Below are 27,902 nucleotides of genomic sequence, written 5' to 3' on the forward strand. Positions count from 1 at the left end.
AGCTAATTTAGCTGCACAGTGAAGTGAAGTGGGCTGTATGTGCTAGCTAATTTTTACTTTTGCTTTGTAGCTACACTTAATCTATTGTATGTTGTGAATTTTGTACAAGTATTGTGTACTTTGAATATCAATGATTTTCATGCACAGAGTAGTGCACAGTGTTATAAGCTGCATTTCCTTGGCTATTTCCCTCTGCCTTGTAGCACTTACATTTACTTTCAACTGAGTAAATTGAATTTCTCATTCTTTTTCCCTCATAGACTCAGAATCGCATGAAGTTGATGGCAGATAACTATGAGGATGACCACCTCAAATCCTCATCCCATTCCAACCAAACTAACCACAAACCCTCTCCAGACCAGGTAATACTTCTCTCCTTTTCTCTTTTAAAATAATAATAATATGTGGAGATATACCTATCTCATAGAACTGGAAAGAACCCTGAAAGGTCATCAAGTCCAGCTCCCTGCCTTCACTAGCAGGACCAAGTACTGATTTTGCCCCAGCTTCCCTAAGTGGCCCCCTCAAGGATTGAACTCTCAACCCTGGGTTTAGCAGGCCAATGCTCAAACCACTGAGCTATCCCCTCCCCCCATGACTTTTAACTACTGGGCCTGATTATTTTTGAGTCATATGTAGCTTTTCCCAACATGCATGAAGTATCTGGGAACAAAAACAACATTCCAGAGTGAACTTAGAAGATAGAAATGGTTGCAGCTGTTTTGCTGGCTTTCTTGAAGACCCTTGCAAGATGCACAGATGCTCCCAAGTACTGCGTTGTCTTTAGTGGGATGAAGAGGGGACAAAGGAATGTTAATGTCTTGACTATCCCATGAAACATAAGGCAGGAGCTGTCTCCTAGTACGTTCAGATTTCAGTAATACAAGTCACCTGTTCTGGAGTGCTTGGAGTGGCTTCATCATTCTTGCTGTAACTTGTGAGAATAATCACCTCTAATAAGGGTCCTGAACTATTTCTCTCTGTGAATAGCAGGAAATCTTGGTCAGGATCAGCTTATTGGTCCCTGGATTGTGTGTGGGCAATTACTTGCATTTCCCAGAAGGAAATCTTCACTTGTATGCCAGATGAGCACAAGTTGTTCCCTCTGAAGCTCAGTGGGTCATGAACTGAAAGAAGATCAATTTACCATTTCTAAGGCATAGTAGAGCCTCATGTGTCATTTACTAAGATCAGCCATGTATTTGATATCCATCCCTTGGGTAACACAGAGACTGCCAACCTAATTACAAATTTCACATTGAAACCTCACGTGTTCCAGGGTAATTAAAACATTCAAAAACTGTAATTGCTCCCTAGACTGAGACATGGGAATATCTTACCTTTCTCAATCCTCTGGCTGACCTGTAAGTAGCATTGATGGGTTCTGAAGGGAGCTGGATCTCATCCTGGTCTGCTGAAGAATGGGTCATTGTAACATGGCAGTTCTGAGGGGAATGAAAGTAGAAAATGGAAGAGCCTAAACACATATATACCCCTCCAAAAATCCCATATTTCAAAACTTCCTTTCATATCTACACCAGACTTCCTCTGAAAATAATATTGTGAAAAAGTGTTGAAGACATGGTGTTCATTGCTCTGGAGGGGATAAAAGTGATGCAAACACAGGAATGAGTATAAAATTTTCTTACTACTTAACCACCTTCCTGGGGTTGTAAATGTCTTAAGAACCTCATGAATGAGTGGCTTGAGGCCTCCAGGACATTCTTTGCAGGTGTCAGACCTATTTTCTTTGAGGGAAGGATTATCAATATTGAAGATCAAAACAGTGGTCTCCAAATCTCAATTTCCTGGGGAGTAGAAGAGTATCTGCTATTTTGTATGTTGTAGTGAAATAAGAGCATTTTCCAAATGTGTATATGGCACCTGACTGAAAATGAAGGCATTGGTAGCATGAACAGGTTAAGAACCAAAAGAGTTTTATGTATGATCTCGCAGTGGGGGACAGGTTACATTTTCAGTTTATGTAAACAAATTCTGAGTAATTGAGTAGAGTTTAAAAGAGAATTAAGAAAGCTGTTTCCAATGGTTCAAGTTATTGGAAAGCGGCAGAGCAGAGGACACAGGGAGTTGGAGGCCACTTTTTTCTACTACTAGTATTTTATAATTATGTCTGTGCTTTAAATACTAACCAACTCTTTATTTCATTCCCATGCTGCTCTGGGGCTTTTTCCCCTTGTCATCTCTCAACCAATAGGATGAGGAGGAGGGTATTTGGGCATAGCCAATCAGATGCTCTTAGTTCAGCCATTTTGTTCAGAACGGTGAGAATCAGCTTTCCTTACCAGTAGAAAAGTTTCCCACAGTCACTCTTGCATCTTGCTTCTGTGTGATTCATGAAATCCGGGTGTGTTTCCTTTCCCTTTTTCACGTGGTCTATGCATGTGAATGTTTCCTACTTATTTGTTGTGTTTTTTTATTTCTTCTGTGTGTTGAGAATCAAGTTACTGTATTGTTTCATGACATTATGGGGAGAACTTTCCAGGGCATGTAATTGAGTTTATATGTTTATATGCAAAGCAACACCATGATTCACGTGAAAGAGAGCAGGAAATGTGTCCTCTACAATTTACCATTAACCTCATGGTGGAAAATGTTTCCAGTCAGACAATTTTGGTTTTTCACAAAGCAATTTGCGTTGTAACCAAACCGTTTTTAAATCCTGGTCAGTAATGAATGAGCTCACAGGTAATATTTCTACCTGGAGATTACATATTTTGAGCATGTTGAGCTCTGCTGCTGAGAACAGTGCCAGATAGATGACCCAAAGCACCAAGTTGCCACAAACATGTATTAACTCAGAGGAGGCGGCTACTAATAATGACTTCTCAGAATAGGGACTCTTAGAAAATTAATAGAAAAAATAAGACTCTCCAATTTCTCTCTACATTCCCCTGATTTATTGCCACATTACATATGTGTCATTGCACAGATCAAGTCAATCAGCTGGAAAATGTATTCCACCTGTGACAGTCAAACTTTAATTTCATGCCTTGGGATTTGAACTGAGGAAATCTCTTTTATGGAAAAAAAATTGATAATGTGATTAATTCACACTCCTTGGTGATCTCACACTCCTTTTGAGTCACTTCTCTTGCAATGCTTGTGTGTTACTGTCTGGTGTTAAGTGTGTAAAGCAATTAGGATGTGTGTAAAGCTCTTGCTGAAGAATGCCATTAAGGATGGAGAGATGAGGTAAGTTGATGGCGAAAAGGAAGAAAGAACTATGAAGGTAGGAGTCATTCGAACTGATGTTCATTCCAAATTAAAAAGATGGTGTAGCAGATACTGATCAAAAAGATCTTTCCATTGACCATCCTGTATACTGAGAAAGGAAGAAAGCTTAGGAAAATGTGTGCTGAGTTTCTTTACCATTTTCACAGACTAGAAGTTTGCCAAATTAAGGCAGATGTGGGTTGCCTGTCTGTTAAGCACACACATTTTCTTCAGCTTCCATGCCACAGCAGAGAAGCAAAGAAGAAACACTACATATTCTGAGGATAATGTGGTAGCTAAAGGCCTCTCCTCCAATATATCCCAACAGAGAAGACTGTCAAGCACAAGCCCTTCATATATACCCCAGCAGGAGGAAGAGTGTGAGAGTAATAAGTGCCTCCCAAGCCAGTGATCCCTAGTGTGATAACATTTTTAGCAGAGTGTTCCATGTATACTAGAAGGAGAGAGTGTGCCACAGCCCTTCCCACTTCTTATATGCTAGAAAGAGAAGGTTTGTTGGCCAGAGAGTCCATTTTTTATTTTTGCAGTTGTAAAATTTAGTTAATTTATTCGAGTTCATTAACATAAGAGATTGATAGCATAGGAAGCCAGCTTTGTTTTTTTCAAGAAATTGTTCTGGCCATGGGCATCTATACACCTCTGCTCAGTACTGAAGAAAAAGGGCTTTTATCCATGGTGCATTAGTCTGCTCTAGAGGGGCATAAATTCTAGTGCACACTAGTGTGTTGCACACTACATGGTTTGTGTGGACCCTGCTGGCATGAACTAAGAATTCTACTGTGCATGTTGATGTAGCCCCATTTCAAACAGTACTATGTTAGTGCTCAGTAGGGAACTTTTAATGCTCACCAGGCATGTCACATGGGCCAGTTAGTGCATAAAACGCTAGTGCACACTAGAATTTATGTCCCTGTAGTGCAGACAAACACACACTAGAGGCCACCAAAACATTTATTGCATGTAACTAAATGTTTATACTGTAGCATCTAAACCTGACCCAAATTACTGGTAATGTTTAATTATACTTAACTCAGTGCACGACAGCAGTATTGTAGACATGCTCTCTTGAAACATAGCACTGCCTCTACAAGTATGTACTATATATACAGCTGCACTGTGTGGTACTGTGTGCTCAGAGACTGCAAATCTAACAGAAGTGCTTTACCTGTGACAAACCATGACAATCTTCTCTGTAGCCTCACTGCCTTACCTTCTGGATTCTTTCCACCTTATCCTTTCATCCCCATAGGTGCTCTTATTCATCTATTTTGGATACCCTTTTCTTTTGTTCTTTCTTAGAGTATGCTCATTTTGTATGAACATCAACTCTGCCCCTTTATCCTTCTCAAGTGTTAAATTCTGCTAGCCATTGGCAATGGGAGTGCTATAGTTGGTTTATTACTGCTCATTGTTACCAATAATAGTATGGTTTTATGTATGCTAACATAAGAGTGTCTGAGCGATTGGTTGAAGTAGGATTGAGTGGACTTGTAGGCTGTAAAGTTTTACATTGTTTTATTTTTGAATGCAGTTATTTTTTTTATATAATTCTACATTTGTAAGTTAAACTTTCATGATAGAGATTGCACTACAGTACTTGTATTAGGTGAATTGAAAAATACTATTTGTTTTTTTACAGTGCAGATATTTGTAATCAAAAATAAATATAAAGTGAGCACTGTACACTTTGCAGTCTGTGTTGTAATTGAAATCAATCTATTTGAAAATGTAGAAAACATCCAAAAATATTTAAGTAAATGGTATTTTATTATTGTTTAACAGTGCAATTAATCTCATTTATTTTTTTTATCACACAGTTAATCATGATTAATTATTTTAATCGCTTGACAGCCCTAGTTTTATTGTTTTAAAATATAACATTTCAGAGCTCAGGTGGTGTTGAGACTGCATTCCTACTTGATTCCCGAAGTTGTGTTGGACTTTCATTTGAATCAATTTGTTAATTTATCTTTTTTTTAAGACCCCACTCCTCTCCAGGAGATAAGAAATTCCATACCTTGGATGTTTCAAGGGCCTTGTTATCCTACCCTGATGGAATAAAAGCTTTTTAGACTTTATCCTCATCTTTTTATTGTCCTCTCTGGTGCTTCTAAGGGTCAAACCATCTCCTCTCAGAGAAGTTCAAAATAGATTATGTAGTATATATCAATGTGCTATCATATGGTCCTCCAAATATTCAAGCTCACTCCACTAGGGCATAAGCTATGCCCTCTGCTTGCTTCAGGAACATTCCTGTATGCAAAAATTGCAAGGCAGCGATGTGGAATAATCATCTTACTTTTCTTAAATACAATGTTTTTGACCTGATTGCAAGATCAGATACCAAATTTGGTAGGTCAGTGTTATAACATTTTTCAGTTAGTGACAGTCAGGGCTCCTCAGTCCCACTTTCCAGATGGGTCACTGCTTGTCAGTCACCTAGAGTGGGGATCCCCACGGACACATACTTGAAGAAGAGAACAGTTACTTACCTTATAGAAACTGTGGTTCTTCAAGATGCTGTCATCCAGGTGGATTCTAAAACACATCTTCCATTCCCACTTTTTGTTGTCCTCCTTATCTGGGATTCAAAATTAGTGGGAGAACTGAGGGATGGCTTCATCTGGTCTGTCCTCTATACCTTTGGCAGGGGGGCACAAGAGACATTGCTATTCCAAAGATTCTGATCTTGCACACGTGGGATACATGCACACCTACAGTGGGATCCATACAGATGACAACATCCTGACAAACCATGGTTACTATAAGTAACTGTTCTTTCCAAGCCCTGCCTGCCTATTGGATTAATACTGCACCTTCTCTGCTATAACTCCATTGGCTCTGTTGAAAGCTTGTCCTTCCTAGTGACTTGACTACTGTGGTGTAGGTACCAGTGCCATAGCAGTGAAGCCAATATTTACTACTGTCCCAGTTCTTAGTAAGCAATTTATGAACCTGATAATTTTGTCTTGTGTTTTATTATTTACCATTCTGCTTAGACGTCATCCCGTTCCCACCTTCTGTCTTAGTTCATTGCCCACTTTAGCATATAGTCCTTCAGCCTGACATGTCACATCTCTCATTCTTCTGGGCTGTCCTATTCCAGACTAACATACATTCCAGCCTTTGGAATGCCTTCAGCCCATTACCCTTCTCTCTAGTTCATACATTTATTTCTTTAACTTGTTTTTTACTCCATGCTAATTTGCTATCCTCAAGATATCTTGTCTTTTATGTCTTATCAACAAGCACAAAATAACTGATCTTTCTTGAAGCATCATTCCTCTTCTTCCTGATTTTGGGATGATGAGACTAAGATTTCCAGATGGAATTGTGTAATCTGTAGGTCTGGGATGAATTAAATGATCATCTTCCTGCTACCCTCACATATCAAATAAAAGCACAAATAGAGACATATTTTCTAAAACATTCAGAACAAATGGCTCATTTTTGTTGATAAAGATTTGGGCTTTTCAGCAAACCATTTGCAAGAAGGACTTCATTCATTTAAACCAAAGGAGATTGTTCCCTGAGTTCCATGACTGTCTTGTTTCTTCTCTGTCTTACAGTTGGACAAGTTCTTCTGCTAGTGGTTTGGTTTCTGTACCAGCTGTGGATTGTGAACCCAAACATCTTGGTTTCTTTCAGGCTTCTGCCATAACTGTTGTGGCTTATGGTACTGTGTTGAAGTCGCTGGTCATTTTCCTACTGTTTCACCATCCAGAGCTCTTGTAGTTCTTGTCTGTCTGTTGGAAAACAGACATGCAAGCCTAGAAGTTTCTGTGAACAGTGAGCTAATAGTTGTGACCATTAAAAGGAATGGATTTAGGCTCAGGTACCCATCTTACATCCATGAGATAGATACGTGTATGGGAATAGCTGAAGAAAGGCAGGGTGCATTGCTTCCAATACTATTAGGATATAAATTGGGAGAAGAGGAAATTACACAGAAAATGGGACTAGCAATATGGGGAGCATTAATAAGAGAATGAAGTAATTTCCAATAGTAACTGTGAAAATAGGTTTGTGAGGGGAGTTACTAAAATAAGAGCTGATAAGGGCATGCAGCCAGTCTAGAAGCTGTACTTTCCTGGCTGGTAAAGACTGTAATTACTGAGAGATGCACGAGGATTCAGTTCCAGCTCACAGTAGCCTGGCCCAGGCAATCAGACCACATCCCTCTGCTTAATATAACACAGGGATGAGCCATGTTACTTGGGATATTCATTTGAATGTATGCATGCAACCAAAGATGAGTGCAAGAGACAATGGAGTCAGATATACAGTGGATTTCATGTGACATTGCTTAAAATGGCTCATGAGGCAGGTGAAGTGCTAGAAGAGCACTGTGCACACAGACTATCGGAGGGAGGAGAGACAGATTAATCTCACCAATGGGCAGGAGAGTTGTAATTCCTCTGAGCAGGAAAAGCACAGACTGTGTTCCCTGGCGGTTACTTAGGGAAGGGTTTCTATTTCTGATAAATGCTAAAACAGACTATAAGAGACAAAAGAATAGAGAAACTGATGAGAGCGCACACATCTACAGATCCCCAGAGTGTATGCAATGCAATTGTTATATTTGCAAGCAAAGGCTGTATCTGCTATTGCTCCCTATTAATCCTTGTAATGGGAAGGAGGAATAGATGAAATACCAGAACAGTAAGGAAAATTGATATTTAACATGGACTGTGAGGTGTGGTCTCTGGCTACTCACTGTTACATATTAGAGAATCAGCTGCTGGAAAGTGTGTGTGATGGAAAGCACAGACACCAACTGACTCTCCTATTTCTTTCTTATCCCCCTTTTCAAAGTCCCTTTCCATCATGCGAAAAGGATCCCACCAACATAAAATCTAATGAAGTGTGTAGGATCAGAACTTTCACTTGCCCCCAGGTTACACCCAGAAAAATTATGTGGGGAAACAAGTATTTAAATCTGTGGTTTCACCGCACAATCTGCAAAAAACAGTTTTCTCAGAGTGGCTGTCTTACCATTTTCATTAGCCAGGGGGAACACTTTCTCTCTTCTACGCCAATATTGTCACACACTAAATACCTCCCAAGTATATCTATCCCCAACCCGTGGTTTGTTATGTGGTTTTTTGTTAGTTGTATTTAGTGTTGAAAAGTAGCCTTTTTAACTTGAAAACTGTCACAACTTAAAGGAACTAACAAAATGACATTTCCCAGACCAAGTAGTTCCTGACACATTGAATTGCAGTGTGGAGCTACAGCATCACTGAAATCATGTGGTTAGCCACCCCCATTCCTCTCTCTCTCAATCCTGTTTTGTTCCAGAACCATTTTGCAGAGCTGCCAGACTCCAAGACTTTTTGAGAAGAGAAAAAACAATAGACAAAAAGAAACATGTTTGAAGTTGCCATGTTCTGATCTCATCTTGCCCTTAAGTCACTAACTTTTCTGCTTTTCCTCAGTTAAGAACGAGACCGACAATTAACAGTATGGAGCATTACAGAAAAGGGAGACCCGGACCACTTGTATTGTGTGCACTGTGATACTAACCATTTGGGGGAGGGTGTTCACTGTAAATGTTAGCGCTCATGATAGTGACAAGTTGACAGTACAGTTAAATTCAGGCAGGGCTGGCTGTGTGCAAACAGCCCCTCCAGCTCTGCCAAAGCACCTCAGTCCTGAATTATAGTATTCCCTGCTCTTCTAGTAATAGCCCCCACACTCACACAATTCTGTCAGTGTGCCTCAGTTCTGACCTATAGCAGTCCCTTCTGCTCCAAACTTGGTTCCCCATTTAACTCCGGCAGTACTCCTCAATTTTCCCCTGTTGTTCAGATCCGCACAGCCTTTTGTAAGTGGAGACTGCCAGTGGGGTTAAACGAATAATAGATTTGTTATGTGGACAAACATCTGTGAAAAGCTAGGGGTTTCTAAAACACATTAAAAATCCTTAGAGCAATTCACTGCAAGTCTTTTTGATTCATCTTCTTCATGGATTCTACTCTCTAAACAGGGAGAGTTGATGGAGAATGCAACCTTCTTTTGTGTTTTCCCTGTTTTCCCCCCAGAGTCTGGATTTTTCCCAAGGTGAAGGGAGTGAGCTCTGGAAAATGTTAATCTGTGGGATTTGTTCATGGTGTATAAAAATTTCAGAAAGAATGTTTTATAAATATGATTTCCTGATTGACTCTGGCAGAAATGATACTGAGAAAGGCAGTTCTGCCAAAGCAGCCAAGATCCCTTCCAATTCCTCACATGGTTTTTTGTTCATTTGTTTTGGTTTGTTTTGGTTTTGTGAGGAGTGTGTGATGGAGGGTAGATTTGAACCCATTTTTCTTATAAAAAAACAAATCTACAGGAAAGTGAACCTGCCCCTGAGCTTCAGTAATGCAGTCTCTCTGAAGAAACCAAGTGTCTCAGTGCAGCAGCAGCTGAACTTAGGTCAGGCAGTGTGTTTTTGAGAGCTTTCTTCTGTTTCCATTTAAAATAATGAAGGGAAGACATTAGTGATAAATTGCTATGATTTGGGGAAAGCTTTGCACTTCCTGAGCCAAATTCATGCCTTGTATAACTCCACTGAATTTAGTGGTGACACCATGGCTGGATTTGAACCCTTGCAGTGATTGCTGAACAAACTGGAATCCTCTGACCAAGGAGCAGGATTAATTCAGGCCTTCATGCAAATATTTCCAGACGATATCATTTTGTTTTCTTGCTTTTTCTCAGCTCTTTCAACTGGAGAAAGAAAAACATTCTGGCTTGCATTTCAACAAATAGCCAAGATCTCTCTTTTTGATAATATTAATATCAAATCACAGATGCGTTTGTTTTCTCTGGGATTGCAGCCACAAGCTAAACTCTCCACCCATCCCTACCTCCCACCTGCACTCTTTTTTTTTTAGGTCCTTTTCCTTCTTACACGCTCTTTAACAAGTAGTTATGATTGCCATATGCCTTAAATGTATAGACTACTCATGGCCCTCATCCCTATCTGCTAGTGTTCAGTGGTAGGTTTCAGGAGTACACTTGCTGTGCAGCATATTTGCATCCATTTGAAGCAAGGTTTGAACATCAGGGTGGCTGAAAATAGTGTCCCATCCCTGCATATCTCTGTCAGAAATGGCTGATAGGTGGGGAAAGGCTATCCACAGAAGGCTAGCCTCAGCTTGGTTGCATTTCGGTCATGCACTGTGTCAGATCTCTTCATTATTTTGGAACTCCTTTTAAGGATTATATCCTTACAGGCTACTAAAAGAAACCATCAGGTGGGGCTCAGTCCACAACTCTGTAGTTCCAGATAGCAAACTGTATATAGAGTGTGTCATGAATGGTTTCACTCCTTAGAAAGCTCCTGTTCCCTCCACTCGTTTTCCTGTTTCTGCTCCACTAGGCAAAAAGACCAATTATATTTCTGATATCACTTAATTTTATTTTGACCTCCAGAATATCTCCCAATTTCACTACCTTTCCTTTGTTTCATCTTTTTCTGTCCTTTCGGTACTTTGCGTCCTTATTATAATGATTTTGTGTTTGAGTTAAAGAGGACATGGGGAAGGGGACTCAGCCAAAGTGCATAGAAAAGAAGCTATAGACAGTCCTCCATCCCACTGTACTATCAGTTCAGTGAATTATTTGATTGTGAAACTGAAGGCTCATTATCTGCTTTGTTCCTTCATGGGTATTACAATGTTATCCACAGTAAGTATGCACACACTCTTGATAGCAGGACTGCCATGCTGCTGAAGGGTTACCCAAAGCAGTCCTGCCAATGCCAAGCATGAATATAGTAGAGTGTGCTGACTTTGCAATGCCAATGTGATTCTGTTAATTTTTTCTGTTTCCTCCTCCCATACACACACAGTCATATACACAGAGTTGCACATTACAGCATCTGATCAGCATGTCAGGTTCTGACAAGTGTGAGTGCAGTTACACCTATCTTAAAATATTTCTCATTCTCTACCCATTTATAGACAGTTACCATCACACTTGGCCCTTTCACACATCCTCCTACATATTTTTGCATATTTATATTTGACTTCTCTCAGATAAACATTTGGACACCACAGTCTCCATATTTGAGGTGTATTGGTTTCTCCCAGTAAAAGAAATAAGCAGACATTTGGATAGGTCTGTCCAACCACATTCAGTACAAATATCATGTCTTGCCTTATCCGTGCTTCATGACTATCAAGTCTAAGACAAGCTTTTACCAAAATGAAGCTATTAAATATTGTCACTATCATATAGGTTAACAGTGATAAAGTAATAGCAACTCTACAGTTAAGGTAGCAGCAGCTATTTCATTCTAAGCCCTATTTTCACTCCTTCATATCTTTTGCAAAACTACATTTAGATTTAAATTTGTCTTGCTCACTCTGTCCAAAGTTAAAACTTTCTGGAAACTTTCTGGACAAGTTATTTTTGAGTTGAATTTGCTTTGAAATCCATTTCCACATTTCTTTGTCAGCTGATAACTTTAAAATGGTTTGCTCTTATTTCAGATTTGTCAGGCATTTAATGTCTCCACTTTAACATTGTAGTGAATTTTTGTGGTAGGTGGAATAAGTTTTCAACCTTAACTGTGCATTAATAATGTTTTGAGCTTGAGGATAAAGAGAGAGTGAGAGTGTGTGTGTGTGTGTGTGTGTGTGTGTGTGTGTGTGTGTGTGTAAGAATTGTTAAACAGACTCTATTCTGTGCTCTGATGGAAATGGTCTAATTGTATCATTACAGTTATTGAAGATTGGTTGTTTTGGAAAATATTTCCATGCCTCTAGGGAAGCCAGTTCATCCAGTGTTTCCCTAGAAAGCTCTACAGCTGAATGCAGAAATGTGACCTGGTTTATGAATCCAGAGCTGCTCTGCCTTTCCACTTAGCAAGTGCTCTTGCACCCTCTTGAGATAAGGTAGTGGCAGCTCTGCTGTGTGGGAAGCACAGTACCTTTTGCTAAGTGGCCGGCTCAAATTAGATATGGGAGGAACGCAGAGATAAAGGCATTTCCTACTTGACTGGCAGGATTTAATGAGTCCCAAGGGAGAGAAATGATCGCTCTGTGAACAGCTCTGGGAGCTCCGTTAGTTAAGAACTTTCACATGCCTCATATGGCTAATTTCCACTAAGGGAGGGACCCAAGGTAAGCAGATGAGGGAGACAGTCATAAATGTACTCTGGTTTGCAAGGGATCTTGTCCCTGAGAAATCAAGTTCAGTTTCCATACTAAAATCCATTATAATGATCAGTCAGATAGTCCTGCTACTCCCTTATCATACAGGGCTCTACTGAATAAGAATAGTTAGATAGATCTGTGACACTGACTTGAAATCCATACATCCCATGCATGCCTAATTGAATCTGTTATCTGAAAGAGAATACAAGGTGGTTAGAAAGTTTCTTGATTAGCCACCTAATCATTAGACATTAGCTTGTTAATGTCCATATTTCTGTAAGTCATTATTTTACAGAAAATGATGTCTCCATTATACCTCGACCTGTAGATGAACAGAAGAGCAACAAAGAGAGGGAACACATCAAGAGAATCAGAGGCCTCAAGTCTGCTATTTTAGGAAATGCAATTAATCTTAGAAGTGGGTTTTTAGTAGGAAATAGTATGTAAGGTCTAAACTAGAAGAAATTGGGGGAATGGAATTAAATTTTATTAGAGAATATTTAGAAAAAATAAACGATACAGAAAATTTGAAGCGTTAGTTATTGGTCATTGGGGGTAACGTACAGAGTATAGGGGTATGTTGGTGTTTTGGGGCTGGGCAGCACACATAGTATATACAGACTGCAATGTCCCCAATGAGGGGTGGGTAACTGGTGGGCGGGATCAGGAAACAGTCGATAAGCGGTGAGGGTCTAACACCCATACGGGAAGTAGAGACAGTCATGGGTATAAGTAAGCGGGCTGGGTAATGGGGATGGGGTGACCCTCACGTGGCGGGATTCAGCTAGGTTTGGTGGGTTTAGGGCTCAGGGGGTAGGGTCCAGCAGGGAGTGTGTGTGGGTGCACGAGGTCTCCCCGGCTCACTCTCGGTATTGGCGGTGGCCGGTGGGTGTTCACTAAATAGACAAATCTGATAGATGTGTAATGGACTGAAATTCAGTTGTATTTGGACATGGAAGTGTGAAACCTGAAGAATTGTGTTGCTACTGGAATACACCTTCCCGCTGCTCTGTACAAGAGTGGATCAATCCTGTCCTGTTGTGACTTGCAGTGTTGTCATACCACACCTATCAATTATATATACATATGTACAACTTTAGTGAATGGTATCCCCAAACTGGCAGATGGGGGTTCACACAGGACCTTATGTGCCCCATTCTATAGTTTGGTTAATGTTGTGTCATCTGTGTGCAAGAAGCAAATGCATAAACATAAGGTAAATATTCATCATTTTAGCTTTCCTGCCTTCTGGCCTGTCAAGTCATCCTCAAAAGATTTCCTAGTCTCTAGTCTTCTTGTCCAGCCTCCCTCATCCTCATCTTTCTACTTCTCAGCTTGTCATCTAGGCCAGGGTTTCTCCCAGATTATTTCCTATGAGGTGTTAAAATGCTGTTGACCCTAACCTTCTGCTGTAGGTTCCTGGGTGCTGCTGTGTCCTCATCAGAAGGATTTTGACACCCATTAACTACTTAGCTGTTGCTCTCAGCTCCTCTCACTCCACAGAACTTAATCCATTCAGTGTTGGAAACAAAAGAAGTGAGCCAGAACAGCCTTGTTAGAGGGGGTAGGATTCAATGTCTTTGTTGAAAGTAATACCAGCACCCTGTTTCTGTTGACTCAGAGATTATCACGCTTCTCCTTCATTAGCAGGGTCAGAGGTGTCCCATTGAAGAGACACCATGAGCCTGCTGACAAGCGACAGGTGCAGCCTCTGCCATGTCTAAATGGGAACATTTTGACAGTTGCCAGCATTCTGGCAAGTCTTTGCAACTCTCACAGCTGGTGCATGTCAGCAGATACAGATTCAGCACCTCATTTCTTTGAGAGGAGGTGCACAGTCTGGCCCTTCCACTTCCTCAATTTTTGATTCTACAGAGCCATAATTCTGCTCATTTAAATTTAAAATATACCTTTGTAAAAACCTAGAACAGTTTAAACCAGTATTCTAGTGTGAGACTCCGCATTTATTCATCTGGTCTCCATTTCTTAGTAGACAGTGACTCTTCAGAGAAGAGACTGAATGATCCAAAGGCTGGAAGTAAGAGCATAGATTAGATTTAGATTAGATAAAATAAAATAGTGCTTGTTAGAGCTCTTCATTTTTAGGCCATCACATTAAGTTTTGCTCAGGTAATGACTGAATGTCATCACCATCTCAAGACTATTTGATGGTCTATGTATTTGCCATGGTGTGGTAAGTGAAGGTTCTAATGTAGAGGTGTCTGTATTTCAGAAACTTAACTTTTCAGTTCATGCTAATTGGCATCGTTAGAAGAGATCCCTTCAGAAAAAGGTTGATGTATGTGTGTAAAGCAACGTGGGAGGAGAATTTGTTCTGCTGTTGCCTTTGCTGTGGACAGACAACCTGTTCTGTGGCTAATACCGGACTTCATTCTCCAGGTCTATCAATCTGGCACCTTTCACCAACACAAAATTCACTTTAAAAAATTAAAGCAGGGAATTGTGATAACTGGATGGAGTGATGTTGTGCAATAAACACACTAAATCTATACAGTTAAAACTGTTTCAGTTCTCAGCTTACATTGTCTCTACTTTTCATACTAACAAGCCAGCCAGCATCACGATGCCCTCTCAATGCTCCGTTTCTTCCTGCTTTAGACCAGAGTAATAGATTTTACAGGACTGAAGGGTTTGGGGATTTCATTCAGTGTTCTTTCAGCTTTTACATATTATGGGACGTTATGATTCATAATTTATGGATTGGTCTCTGACTTCTCAGTGGCTTGGGTCTCAGGCCGACCCTGACTATTCCTGTTTTCTTATCTTAGATAATTCAGCCCCTTTTAGAACTTGACCAGAATCGCAGCAAATTGAAGTTGTACATTGGACACCTGACAGCCCTCTGCCATGACCGTGACCCCCTGATTTTGCGTGGACTCACCCCACCTGCTTCCTACCACCTGGATGATGACCGGGCAGCTTGGGAGAAAGAGCTGCAGAAGATGACCCAGGAACAGGTGAGCCTTCAACAGGTCCATCAGTGGTAGAACCTTTGAAGTGTTTATACAGACCTTGCTGATGTGCAAAGATGCTGTGAAGTGAATCCATGAGAGGTGAATGCAGCCAGAAATGGCTCATTCTTCAGTTGATTGTGGGAGGGTTACTTTTTAAAACAATAGCCATTTAACCTTTATTAGGTATTGTACCTGTTTTACAGTATTTGTTCCAACTGAGGGCATGTTGCATTCACTCACCGTTGGGCAATAAAATTGCTCAGTAGGAACCATTCTGAATCTGTTCACCTATATGTTACCTAAACTTTAATTCTGTAGGATGGAACACTGTGAAAAGTCACTACCCTTCACTTTTACCAATTAATAGATTTTAACCACCTTTTTAATAATATAACCTAATCACATGAATCTTAAATATTGTGTAGTTGGTAGCATACTTACATTGTAAAGTACAGAACAAATTTGTTCTTAGGAACCAGCATACTACCTCATATGTATGTACAGTGGTTTCTGAAGGTATGTCTGATGATTAAAGTTACGTTTTTGTCATGGGTATTTTTAGTAAAGGTGATGGACAGGCCACAGGCAATAAACAAAAAGTCATGGCCCATGACCTATCCATGACTTTTACTAAAAATACCTGTGACTAAATCTTACCTGCTGGGAGGGGGGCGCTCCTGAAGACTGCTGCTGGAGGGAAGGGGGCAGCGTGGGGTGACGCTTCTGCTGTGGGGGCCAGCCCAGGGCCCCACTGCTGCTGGTGGGGGGCAGCCCATGGTCCCACTGCCGCTGTGGGCGGGGAGCAGCCTGGGGCACCCCCGTCACTGGTCTGGGCAGGGGGCGGCCCATGGCTCCACTGCTGTGGGTGAGGGGGTGGCCCCACCACCACCATTGTTGCGGGTGAAGGGGCAGCCCCGCCACCGCCACTGTTGCAGGCGGGGACGGCCTGGGATCCACTGCTGCTGGACCCAGACCGCTGCTCCAGGGCAGCACTGGGGACCAGCTGCCAGTGCGGCTGGACCCAGGGCTTCCCCAGCTGCTGGGGTGGTCTTGGGGTCAGCCACACCAGCGCTGCAAAATTCACGGAGGTCATGAAAAGTCACGGAAGCCGTGACCTTACTGATGATCTCATTGCAGTATGTGAATGTATGGGTCTTCCAGGCAATATTAATGCTGGGCTCTGACTGTTGACCTTTAGGCACAAAGACCAAGATTGTTAAAAATTGGTGCCTTCAGTTAGGTTCCTAAATTCATAATTAAGCATCTAAAATGGGCTGCTGCATGCTCAGCAGTTTTGAAAATCAGGACTCTTGCTTTAGAGCCAAAATATTCGGGAGCCTAACTTTAGACACCTATTTTTAAAATATTGACCTAATGCCTTATGTTCATGTCTGAGATTGTGTTATTAAGACTCCATAGTGGTCCATGAACTTCCATATTTATATTTCTTTCTCCCATCTCCAGACAATTTCTTACTGGACAATTCAATATTTGTTTCATCAGAGAATGTGAACTTGTGTTTTGAATTTTCTTTACTCAGTGAGTTGCGAGAATGAAAGTGAATGAAGGGATGAGGCTTGGGGTTGAAATGAAGCCATTATGTTGGAACTTCCGGCATCTCATGGTCCCTTCTTAAAGTTAATGTTTACACAAAGCTCTCTTTATCCAAGACCATCAAATTCTGCTTACTCAGACAGCTGGAGTAGATTATGTGTATAGCTAGGAGAAAGAATGTACTCTGACATTTATGCTATACATTCTTGTAGCAAACACACACCATGGGACAGATATGTGCAAACAGACATATGTTGTATAGTGATTCACAGACTTTCTAGCTGCCACTATATTTAAGTTAATTTTCAATATGTTTAGCTACAGATATATCACATCTCTATAATGTCATGTCTATGAAATACATAGAGAGTGTTATGCAGGTAAACGTGATCTCACATTAAAGGGCTCTAATGACATCGTGAGACCTATATAAGCAAGCAACAGAACAGAGGATCCCATTTTGCTTGGTATTTTGTCAAAGCCTGTATCATAATAGAATAGAATAAGGCATGTAATGCTGACAGGGTTAAAACCTTGCTATCTTGCCCAATATATGCAAAATTAAACTTACTGTTAAGCATATATAAATCTACCTGATTTATTCTTCGATGCATGAGTGTACATGTTCACACACTTGGAGTGGGATTTTTAAAAGTACTCGTCTAACTCCACTCATTGACTCCAACTAGATGAGCATTAAGCCATTGTTGAGCACTTTGAAAAATCCTACCCAGAATAGAGATACAAATCTGCCTGTTATTCTATGCAGTAGAAATTAAACCTGAGCTGGCACTTCCATTCTAAAGCCCTATTTTCAGATAAACCTCTACCTCGATATAACGCTGTCCTCGGGAGCCAAAAAATCTTACCGCGTTATAGGTGAAACCGCGTTATATTGAACTTGCTTTGATCCATCAGTGTGTGCATCCCCGCCCTCCCCTGCCCCCCCCCCCCCGAGCACTGCTTTACCGCATTATATCCAAATTCATGTTATATCGGGTCGCGTTATATCGAGGTAGTGGTGTATATCTAACTTTCTCATTCATTATATTTTGGACTGTAATTTCTTGTGCTTAATCTCAGCCTAGAAGTAAGTATTTTTTGGAAAGTTTATTGGAAGTTCATTGAGGCATTTGTCAAACGAGCAAAAATGTTTTTGGCCAGTGAAGACATGTATCAGATATTTTTTTTAAAAAATAGAGAACTCAAAAACAGGTTTGTTTTTAAATGTCAAACGTAGCATATACGTATCCTTCAGTGAAGGTTATTGCTTTGGCAATGTTTTGGGGGGAAATCTTGATATTGAAATAAGTCATAGACATTTAAAATAATATACTGATCATGCAAAAAGAACAGGAGTACTTGTGGCACCTTAGAGACTAACAAATTCATTAGAGCATAAGCTTTCGTGGGCTTCAGCCCACTTTTTCGGATGCATATAGAATGGAACATATATTGAGGAGATATATATACACACATACAGAGAGCATGAACAGGTGGGAGTTGTCTTACCAACTCTGAGAGGCCAGTTAAGTAAGAGAAAAAAACGTTTGAAGTGATAATCAAGGTAGCCCAGTACAGACAGTTTGATAAGAAGTGTGAGAATACTTACAAGGGTGGATTCAATGTTTGTAATGGCTCAGCCATTCCCAGTCCTTATTAAATCCTAAGTTGATTGTATCTAGTTTGCATATCAATTCCAGCTCAGCAGTCTCTCGTTGGAGTCTGTTTTTGAAGTTTTTCTCTTGTAAAATAGCCACCCGCAAGTCTGTCATTGAATGACCAGACAGGTTAAAGTGTTCTCCCACTGGTTTTTGAGTATTATGATTCCTGATGTCAGATTTGTGCCCATTAATTCTTTTGCGTAGAGACTGTCCGGTTTGGCCAATGTACATGGCAGAGGGGCATTGCTGGCACATGATGGCATATATCACATTAGTAGATGTGCAGGTGAACGAGCCCCTGATGGTATGGCTGATGTGATTAGGTCCTATGATGATGTCACTTGAATAGATATGTGGACAGAGTTGGCATCGGGCTTTGTTACAAGGATAGGTTCCTGGGTCAGTGGTTTTGTTCAGTGATGTGTGGTTGCTGGTGAGTATTTGCTTTAGGCTGGGGGGTTGTCTGTAAGCGAGGACAGGTCTATCTCCCAAGATCTGTGAGAGTGAGGGATCATCTTTCAGGATAGGTTGTAGATCTTTGATGATGCGCTGGAGAGGTTTTAGTTGGAGGCTGAAGGTGACAGCTAGTGGTGTTCTGTTATTTTCTTTGTTGGGCCTGTCTTATAGGAGGTGACTTCTGGGTACTCGTCTGGCTCTGTCAATCGGTTTTTTCACTTCAGCAGGTGGGTATTGTAGTATTAAGAGTGCTTGATAGAGATCTTGTAGGTGCTTGTCTCTGTCTGAGGGATTGGAGCAAATGCGGTTATATCTTAGAGCTTGGCTGTAGGCAATGGATCTTGTGGTGTGTCCTGGATGGAAGCTGGAGGCATGTAGGTAAGTGTAGCGGTTAGTAGGTTTCCGGTATAGGGTGGTATTTATGTGACCATCGCTTATTAGCACAGTAGTGTCCAGGAAATGGACCACTTGTGTGGATTGATCTAGGCTGAGGTTGATGGTGGGATGGAAATTATTGAAATCATGGTGGAATTCCTCAAGGGCTTCTTTTCCATGGGTCCAGATGATGATGTCATCAATGTAGCACAAGTAGAGTAGGGGCGTTAGGGGATGAGAGCTAAGGAAGCGTTGTTCTAAGTCAGCCATAAAAATGTTGGCATACTGTGGGGCCATGCGGGTACCCATAGCAGTGCTGCTGACTTGAAGGTATATATTGTCCCCAAATGTGAAATAGTTGTGGGTGAGGACAAAGTCACAAAGTTCAGCCACCAGGTTAGCTGTGAATTCTTACATTATTTGGACCATTGCTTTAAGAAAAATGCAGCAAGCTCTGGATATCAAGTGTTTAAAAAAAGCACAGATATTTGATGTGATGCAGTTGTTCTCATTGCCACAAGTAATTCTTTTCAGATTTACAGTTATGTGAGGTTGAAGCCTTATTTCATCTCCCAAAGAATCTCTTCCTTTGGGCAGTTAGTCCTGATTGCACTTCTCTTCTCACCATACTTGCTACCTCCTCATTTTTTAGTCTTTTCATTTAAATGTTTTAAATGAAATTATATATATTACGATCTGGGCAAGTCACTGTATGACGGTCAGTCTGTTCTGAGTGTACTCAAGTGCTTCCAAGTAAATGGATCTAAGTAGAGTCTAGTCTTTGTTTCCAGTTCTGGGACTCTAGGGCATCCTCCCAGGCCCAGAACTCTTTTCAGATGCCTTTGCTTGGGATATGGACTCCACTGTCCAGCCACCTTAGACTCCAGAACTAGTATCTGAGAGCTCCTGAGCATCCCATTCACTTACACGAGCTGCCTCAGTCCCACCTAAGCAGTGGGCACTCAGGGCTTCTAGTTTAACCCCTGCAGAAACAACATAGCAGGAAAACAAGGAACATAGGCTTAGCAAAGGAATTTCTTAAGCATTTACTTTATTCTTGATCATTTGAGAGTTATAGATCTTCAGAAATAAAACAAGTGCTGAGACACTCCCTCCCCTAGACTGAGCTTATCCCTTCTTGTGAGTTTGTGGTTCATCAGCATTTCAGCCTGAGCAGAGTTTATCCTGCCCTCTGTCTCCTGAAAGTCCTTTTTTACATATGGTGATGGCTAGTCCCCTGCACAGAGCAGAACCCCACTCTTAAATGGGGCCTCTTTCTCTGTGTGATGTGCTCAAGCTGAGATTCTGTAGATCCCAGGCCTGTTTCACTCCCGCTCCTCCAGCAGGCCTTTCTGTTGAAAAAGCATTGTTCCATGAGGGTGGGCCAGTAGTTGAGAGACAATCTAGACTATAAACTTTCTGGGCAGGGACCACCGTTTTGTGCCATGTTTGTATAGCACCTAACACAGTGGGGTCTTAGGCCTGGTCCCCACTAAGCCCCCACTTCGGACTAAGGTACGTTAATAACGTAGCTGAATTCGAAGTACCTTAGTCCGAACTTACCGCGGGTCCAGACGCGGCAGGAAGGCTCCCCCGTCGATGCCGTGTACTCCTCTCGGCGAGCTGGAGTACCGGCGTCGACGGCGAGCACTTCTTAACCAGACGCGATAAATCGATCCCAGAACATCGATTGCCTGCCGCCGGACCCTCTGGTAAGTGAAGATGTACCCTTAGACTCATAGCCTTTAAGGTCAGAAGGGACCATTATGATCATCTAGTCTGACCTCCTGCACAATGCAGGCCACAGAATCTCACCCACCCACTCCTGTATCAAACCCCTAACCTATGTCTGAGTTATTGAAGTCCTCAAATCATGGTGCAGAGAATCCTCCAGCAAGTGACCCGTGCCCCACGCTGCAGAGGAAGGCGAAAAACCTCCAGGGCCTCTGCCAATCTGCCCTGGAGGAAAATTCCTTCCCGACCCCAAATATGGCGATCGGTTAAACCCTGAGCATGTGGGCAAGACTCACCAGCCAGCATCCAGGAAAGAATTCTCTGTAGTAACTCAGATCCCACCCCATCTAATATCCCATCACAGACCATTGGGCATATTTACCTGCTAATAATCAAAGATCAATTAATTGCCAAAATTAGGCTATCCCATCATACCATCCCCTCCATAAACTTACCAAACTTAGTCTTGAAGCCAGATATGTCTTTTGCCCCCACTACTCCTCTGGGAAGGCTCTTCCAGAACTTCACACCTCTAATGGTTAGAAACCTTCATCTAATTTCAAGTCTAAACTTCCTAGTGTCCAGTTTATATCCATTTGTTCTTGTCTACATCTAGAAGTCATAGGCACTACTGAAATACAATAATAAATCAATAATAAATCAATCAAAGTTGATGGCCCCAGATTGCAGTCTTGATGGCTTCTCAGTGACAGTCCTTCAACGATGTGTCAAACACCTTTTCTGGGGTGCTAGCTGGAATGCAGCATAATAGATTTCCCCTGGAGCAAACCCAGACTTGTGCAGTCACAGTGCTAATATTTCCACACATAGTACAACATAGAGTTCATATCTTGATACCAATTGCAAAAGTCTTCTTCCTCTCTCCCAACTCTAACCAGGACACACGCTCCTTAACCCTTCACTGGGTGCTTTTTCCCTCTTACTGCATCATACTGCAGTTCCTCATCCTCACAACCCTCTGCTCTCATTTTTTATATTCTTCTTAGTAACTCTTCTGTTTAATTTTTAATGCTGCTGCTGTGTTGCACAAAATACATAAATCTACTAAACAAAATTCATCTTTGGTATAAGCATAGTATGTTAATTCCAGAAATAAATTTGGCCCAGTTTGTTTTATCCTCACCTGACATGGAAATATGAATGCCATTTTTTGACTAAGGACTTGTCTATATGAACAGTTGGTGCTCAGCAAACTGGGGTGTAAACCCCTACCATACAACTAGTCTGCTGCACACCAGAAATTCTATAGTGCTCTTTGATCTTGTCCTGTTTCAAAGCAGGATAGATCAAAGCATACTACAGAACTTCTTAGTGTGTAGCAGCCGGGTTCACACAGACAGTTAGTGCATGGTAGATTTACACCACAGCTTGCCATACTGGAGTGTAACTGTTCATATGGCTAAGCCCTAAATTATCCACTTTGTTATATATAATCAGAAATTTAGAGCTTGAATGGACCTATGGACCTTAGGAAGTCACCTAGTCCAGCCCTCTGCACGGAGAGAGGATCAACCAAACTTAGACCATCCCTGACAGACTGTTTTCCTACCTGTTCATTAAAACCTCCAGTGATGGGGATTCCATAATCTCTCTTGGAAGCCTATTCTAGCTATCCTTATAGTTAGAAAGTTTTTCCTAATATCTAACCTAAATCTCCCTTGCTGCAGATTAACCCAATTACTTCTTGTTTGACCTACATTGGACTTGGAGAACAATTGATCACCATCCTCATTATAACAACCCTTGATATATTTTGAATACTGTTATAAGGTTTTCTCCCCTCACTCTTCTTTTTTCAAGACTAAATATACCCAGGGTGGGGGGGAGGGGGGTTAAGCTTTCCTCACAGATCAGGTTTTCTAAACCTTTTATTATTTTGGTTGCTCTCCTCTGGACTGTCTCCAATTTGTCCACATCTTTCTTAAAGTGTAGCACCCACAACTGGACACAGTACTCCAGCTGAGGCCTCATCAGTGCCAAATAGAGTGGGACAGTTACCTCCCGTGTCTTACATATGACACTCCTGTTAATACACTTCAGAGTGATATTAGCCTTTTTTGCAACTGCATCACATTGGTGACTGATATTCAATTTATGATCCATTACAGCCCCCCGCTCCTTTCCAGCTGCATTATCACCTAGCCAGTTTTCCCCATTTTGTAGTTGTGCACTAAGTCTCCTCTAAGCTGTGCGGCCGCACAGCCACCTATTAAGTACCACACAGGTGCTCAGGGCTGCGGCGGGGAGCAATTCCTCTCTCCCAGCCCCGGACCCAACCCAGCCCAGCCTGGGACCTGCCATGTCTGGGGGAGATGCGCCCCTCCCACGGCCCCAACCCAGCCCCTGCCCAGACCTGCCGCAGCTGTGGGAGAGGCACCTATCCCATGGCCCCAGCTCCAGAGCTGCCAAAGCAGGGAGAGACGCCTCTCCCCACCTGACGAGGTGCTGCTGTGGGAAGAGAGAGCTGGAGGGAGTCCTCTCTCCCTGCCGTAGCCCTGGGACAGCCTGCACCCCAAACTACTCATCCCTGGCCCCACCCCAGAGCCTGCACCCTAGCCCCAGCCCTGAGCCCCTCATCCCTGGCCCCATCCTGGAGTCCTCATTCCAATACCTCAACCCTCTGCCCCAGGCCTGACACTACGAACCCCTCAGCCCCCCCCCACCACATGAATTTTGTTATGTGAACCAATATGGAGGTGATGTGATTGGTGCACATAACAAAATTCATTCCACACATGGATGGGAAAAATTAGAGGGAACACTGAACTTGTGCATTTATTTATTATTTTCTTCTTAAGTGCAGTACTTTGCACTTGGCTTTATTGAATTTCATCTTGTTGATTTCATACCAGTTTTCTGATTTGTCAGTGTCTTTTTAAATTTCAATCCTGCTGTCCAACATGCTTGCAACCCTTCCAGTTTGGTGTCATTCACAAATTGTATGAGTATACGCTCTACCTTATTATCCAAGTCATTAATGAAAATATTGAAAAGTAGTGGACTCAGGACACACCCCTGCAGGACCGCACTAGATATGTCCTCCTCCCCTCCCTGAGTTTGACAGCAAACCATTGAATAACTACTTATTGAATACAGTCTTTCAACCAATTTTTGCACCCACTATGACATTTCCCAGGGGTACCCAGGATTGAGCACCTGCCTTTAGTGTGAGGAAGCCTTTGTGTGTCTGTTGTGGGTCAGTTCCCCAATTCCACTGGCCAGGGCAACACAAGCACTCCCTTCTAGGCCTCACAGTTCCTGCGTTTACTCATCTGGTTAGCAACAGGCACATCCCAACCCTCCAAGTATCTCCTCACTGTATCCAGCCCCGTTCCATTGGACACTCACAGTATTCACAGATTTGCTGCTTCCAAAGAAACAGCACATGCCAGCTTATTATTTCCACCCCAGATCACTGCTCTGCTTAACACACAGCACTTTGATTCATTTAGAGTGAAATCAGTATCAGTTTATTTAACAAAGCATAGAGACTCAAGTAGTAGCAAGCAGAAGTACTGGAAACAAAGGGGTATATATAAAACAAAATCATAAAGCCTAGACTTAATTAACAAGATACTCTCATGTCTTGTGGAATATTGCTCACCCAAAATCCCCACAGTATTTTACAGCCAAGTTACCTGTGATCCTTTCATGAGACAAATACTCAGCATGCCTCCCAGGCAAAGGATCCAGTGTGGTTTTTTTGCTCCCCAAGATATACCAGTCCCATCTTTTCGCTTTATTCAGAAATAGGAAACCCCCTGCTGTTTTTAATTTTGTAGAATTCCTTTCTTGTAGATTTTGCAATCTCTCTTTTAGCAGCTGACTTGGTATGCAAATAGGCATACAGTGTGAGGTATACAGTATGCAGTACCCACATAGCCAGACAGGAAGATAAGTGTCTGTTATCTCCTGCTAGAAAGGAACATTTCTAAGGTATGTCACCTTCTGGTGATCTGCCTTAACTCCAAGACCTGAGAATAGGAGTGGGTGGATAAGGTTCTGTGGCCTGCAATGTATAGGAGGTCAGACTACATGATCATAATGGTCTCTTCTGGCCTTAAAGACTATAAGTCCAACATAATTTTCAGTACAGATACATAACTCCTTAAATATTATGAATACATACATTTTGCAATGATTATGTTGACCTGTGGGCTACTGACTCTCAGTAGAAACCTTACATGCCACCCTTCAATGAACTATTATGCAAGTATCCAACCCAGGTGATCCCTGTAAAATCTTGTGCACCTCCTTGCTCTCTGCCAGTTGCACCAAGATGTCAAGATCCCAACACAGGCCATCAATGCCAAGGGTCAGGGTAGGGACAAACCTGAGGCAAGAAGGAGCAAAGGAGTATGTAGTCAGGTTCCAGGTCAGGGCTGATACCCAGGACCAGAATCTGAGTCAGGTCTTAGGGTCCGAGTCAGAAGATGAAGTCCAGATCAAGCTAAGATGCAAGCCAAGAGTTCAGGAGCAAGGAATGGACATGGCAGGTACAGGAAATATACACAGTTGACTGGGCACTCCCTGAAATGTCCCTTAGTTTTATATAGGGCAGGGAGCCAATCAGAAGCCATGAGGTTGCTGTCTCAGACCCCTTGAGGTGGGACTTCCTATGGTCTGTCTCTGCAGCAGGTCATGGGCAGTGAAGTGCATGCCAGTTATAGCTGCCACTAGGTGGCAGCATGGAGATGCCAACTGCCTAGCAGCTCTGCAGGCCTGGGTTCCAGCCCCACAGGGCCTTACATTACCCACCCACACACAAAGTGCCTGCTGCCAACCCAGGTTTGTTTGGATGGGCTTCAGGGAAGGCTGCCACAAGGTCAGGGGCATGGAATTGGGACATGTGCTCCCAGGAACGCTCTTCTGGCCCGTACCCCTTCCAGTCCACAAGGTACCAGAGGGAGCCGTGTCCAGTTTTTGAGACCAGTATCTCTTGGACCACATACTCATCATGTCCTTGGATCTGCACTAGAACGAGTGGTGGTAGAGCCTGCTAAGCAAGTGGATTGTTAATGTAGGGTTTTAACAAGGATACGTGAAACACTGGTTATAGTTTGTGGGATCTGAGTAACTGAAGCTTCATAGTCCCTGAATTGATTACCTGGCTGATGGGATATGGCCTGAGATATTGGTGGTCCAGTTTATGACATGGCCAGTTGCACTTTTTGGCCAACGGTAAATGCTGGACCTTCCTAGCACTGGCAATCAGCATACTGCTTATAGTCCTTCTTGGTTCAAGACATGGGGAGCTTCTCCTGGGAGTAGTCCACCTGTTTGGGCAGCTCCAATACCCTCTGGGACATGCTGGGCAGTGAATGGCCCACTGCCTCCATGCTGCCCCAGGGTAAGCCGTCAGCATGGGCTAGAGTGGTCCCGACAACCTGTCAGGATCCCACCCAGGCATTCAAGATGAAGGGTCAGAGCAGTGGCAAACCTGAGGCAGGGAGTAGCAGAGGAGTGTGTAGCCAGGGTCGATACAGAGAGTCAGAGTCTGAGTCAGGTTTCAGAGTCTAAGTCAGAAGGCAAAGCCCAGATCAAGCGAAGGTCAGAGTCAGGAATGGTCATGGCCATAGGCGCCGACTCCGTGGGTCCTCCAGGGCTGGAGCACCCATGGAAAAAAATTGATGTGTGCTCAGCACCCACCGGCATCCCCCCATTGCCACGCCCCACCCCCCTGCTCCAGCTTACCTCCACCTCTTCCCCTGTGCAAGCCGCCGCATCCTGCTTCTCCCCCCTCCCTCCCAGCACTTGCGCCATGACACAGCTGATTCGCGGGGCAGGGAGCGAGGGGGGCGGAGGGGGAAACCGGGGCACTGGGGGAAGTGGCAGGGCCAGGGCGGGGATTTGGGAAAGGGATCCAATAGGGGCAGGGAGGGGCGAGATTTTTGGGATGGGGTTGGAATGGGGGCAGGGGCGAGGCGGGGATGGGGTGGGGAAAGGGGCGAGGGGCACGGGCACCCACCGGGGCCCAGAAAGTTGGCACCTATGGTCATGGCAGCTATAGGGTATCCATACTGTTGCCTGGACACTTCCTGGAACTCCCCTTAAGTTTATATAGGGTGGAGAGCCAATCAGGAGCCATGGGACTGCTTTTTATTTCCCTTGCTAGGTATAATTCACTTGTGTCTTACCCTTTCTGATTTTGTCCCTACATACTTGTGCTATTCCTTGATACTCATCATTAGGAAGTTGTAAAGGTTTCCACTTTTTGTAGGATTGCTTTTTGATTTTCAGGTCATAAAAGATCTCCACATATATATACTCTCAGATGTGTGTCCAGTACATACACACACCAATGGAAGATGTATTCTGTTGAAAGGGTGTTTTGTGGGGCAGTGAGCTCTATCCTGATTTCTAGCCAGAAGATTTTTGCTCTGGTTTTCTTCTTTTGTAATGTTTGAACTTGTTTCCGTGAACTTTTGGCTCAAGGGCTGAATTATAGTCCAAAAAAATGAAGCAGCAACTCAGCAGCTAAATTACAGGAGGCTAATGGAAGAACTTGTCTACATATGGAGTTATTCCAGAATAGCTATTTCTGAATAACTCTGTATGTGGACACTCTTAGGCCTGGTCTACACTACGATTTTAGGTCGAATTTAGCAGCGTTAATTCGAATTAAGCCTGGACACGTTCACACGATGAAGCCCTTTTTTTTTTTACTTAAAGGGCCCTTTAAACCGGTTTCTTTACTCCACCTCCGACGAGGGGATTAGCGC

General features: G+C 42.6%; 1 protein-coding gene across 15 annotated transcripts in view; it reads left to right on the top strand.

Annotated features, from left to right (window-relative positions):
* Positions 1-27,902, top strand: part of ERC1 (ELKS/RAB6-interacting/CAST family member 1) — a 530,185-nt gene that overhangs the window by 467,634 nt on the left and 34,649 nt on the right. For 10 of the 15 annotated variants that reach the window (XM_034780724.1, XM_034780799.1, XM_034780743.1 and 7 more), the window contains 2 exons: positions 261-362; positions 15,191-15,379. In XM_034780724.1, the coding sequence (XP_034636615.1) occupies positions 261-362; positions 15,191-15,379 (291 nt within the window). Of the gene's footprint in view, positions 1-260; positions 363-2,215; positions 2,283-15,190; positions 15,380-27,902 lie in introns of those variants that run through there. The other 5 variants (XM_034780809.1, XM_034780818.1, XM_034780839.1 and 2 more) reach the window with 1 other exon arrangement.

Source organism: Trachemys scripta, chromosome 1 (assembly GCF_013100865.1).
Source record: "Trachemys scripta elegans isolate TJP31775 chromosome 1, CAS_Tse_1.0, whole genome shotgun sequence".
NCBI classification, from domain to species: domain Eukaryota; kingdom Metazoa; phylum Chordata; order Testudines; family Emydidae; genus Trachemys; species Trachemys scripta.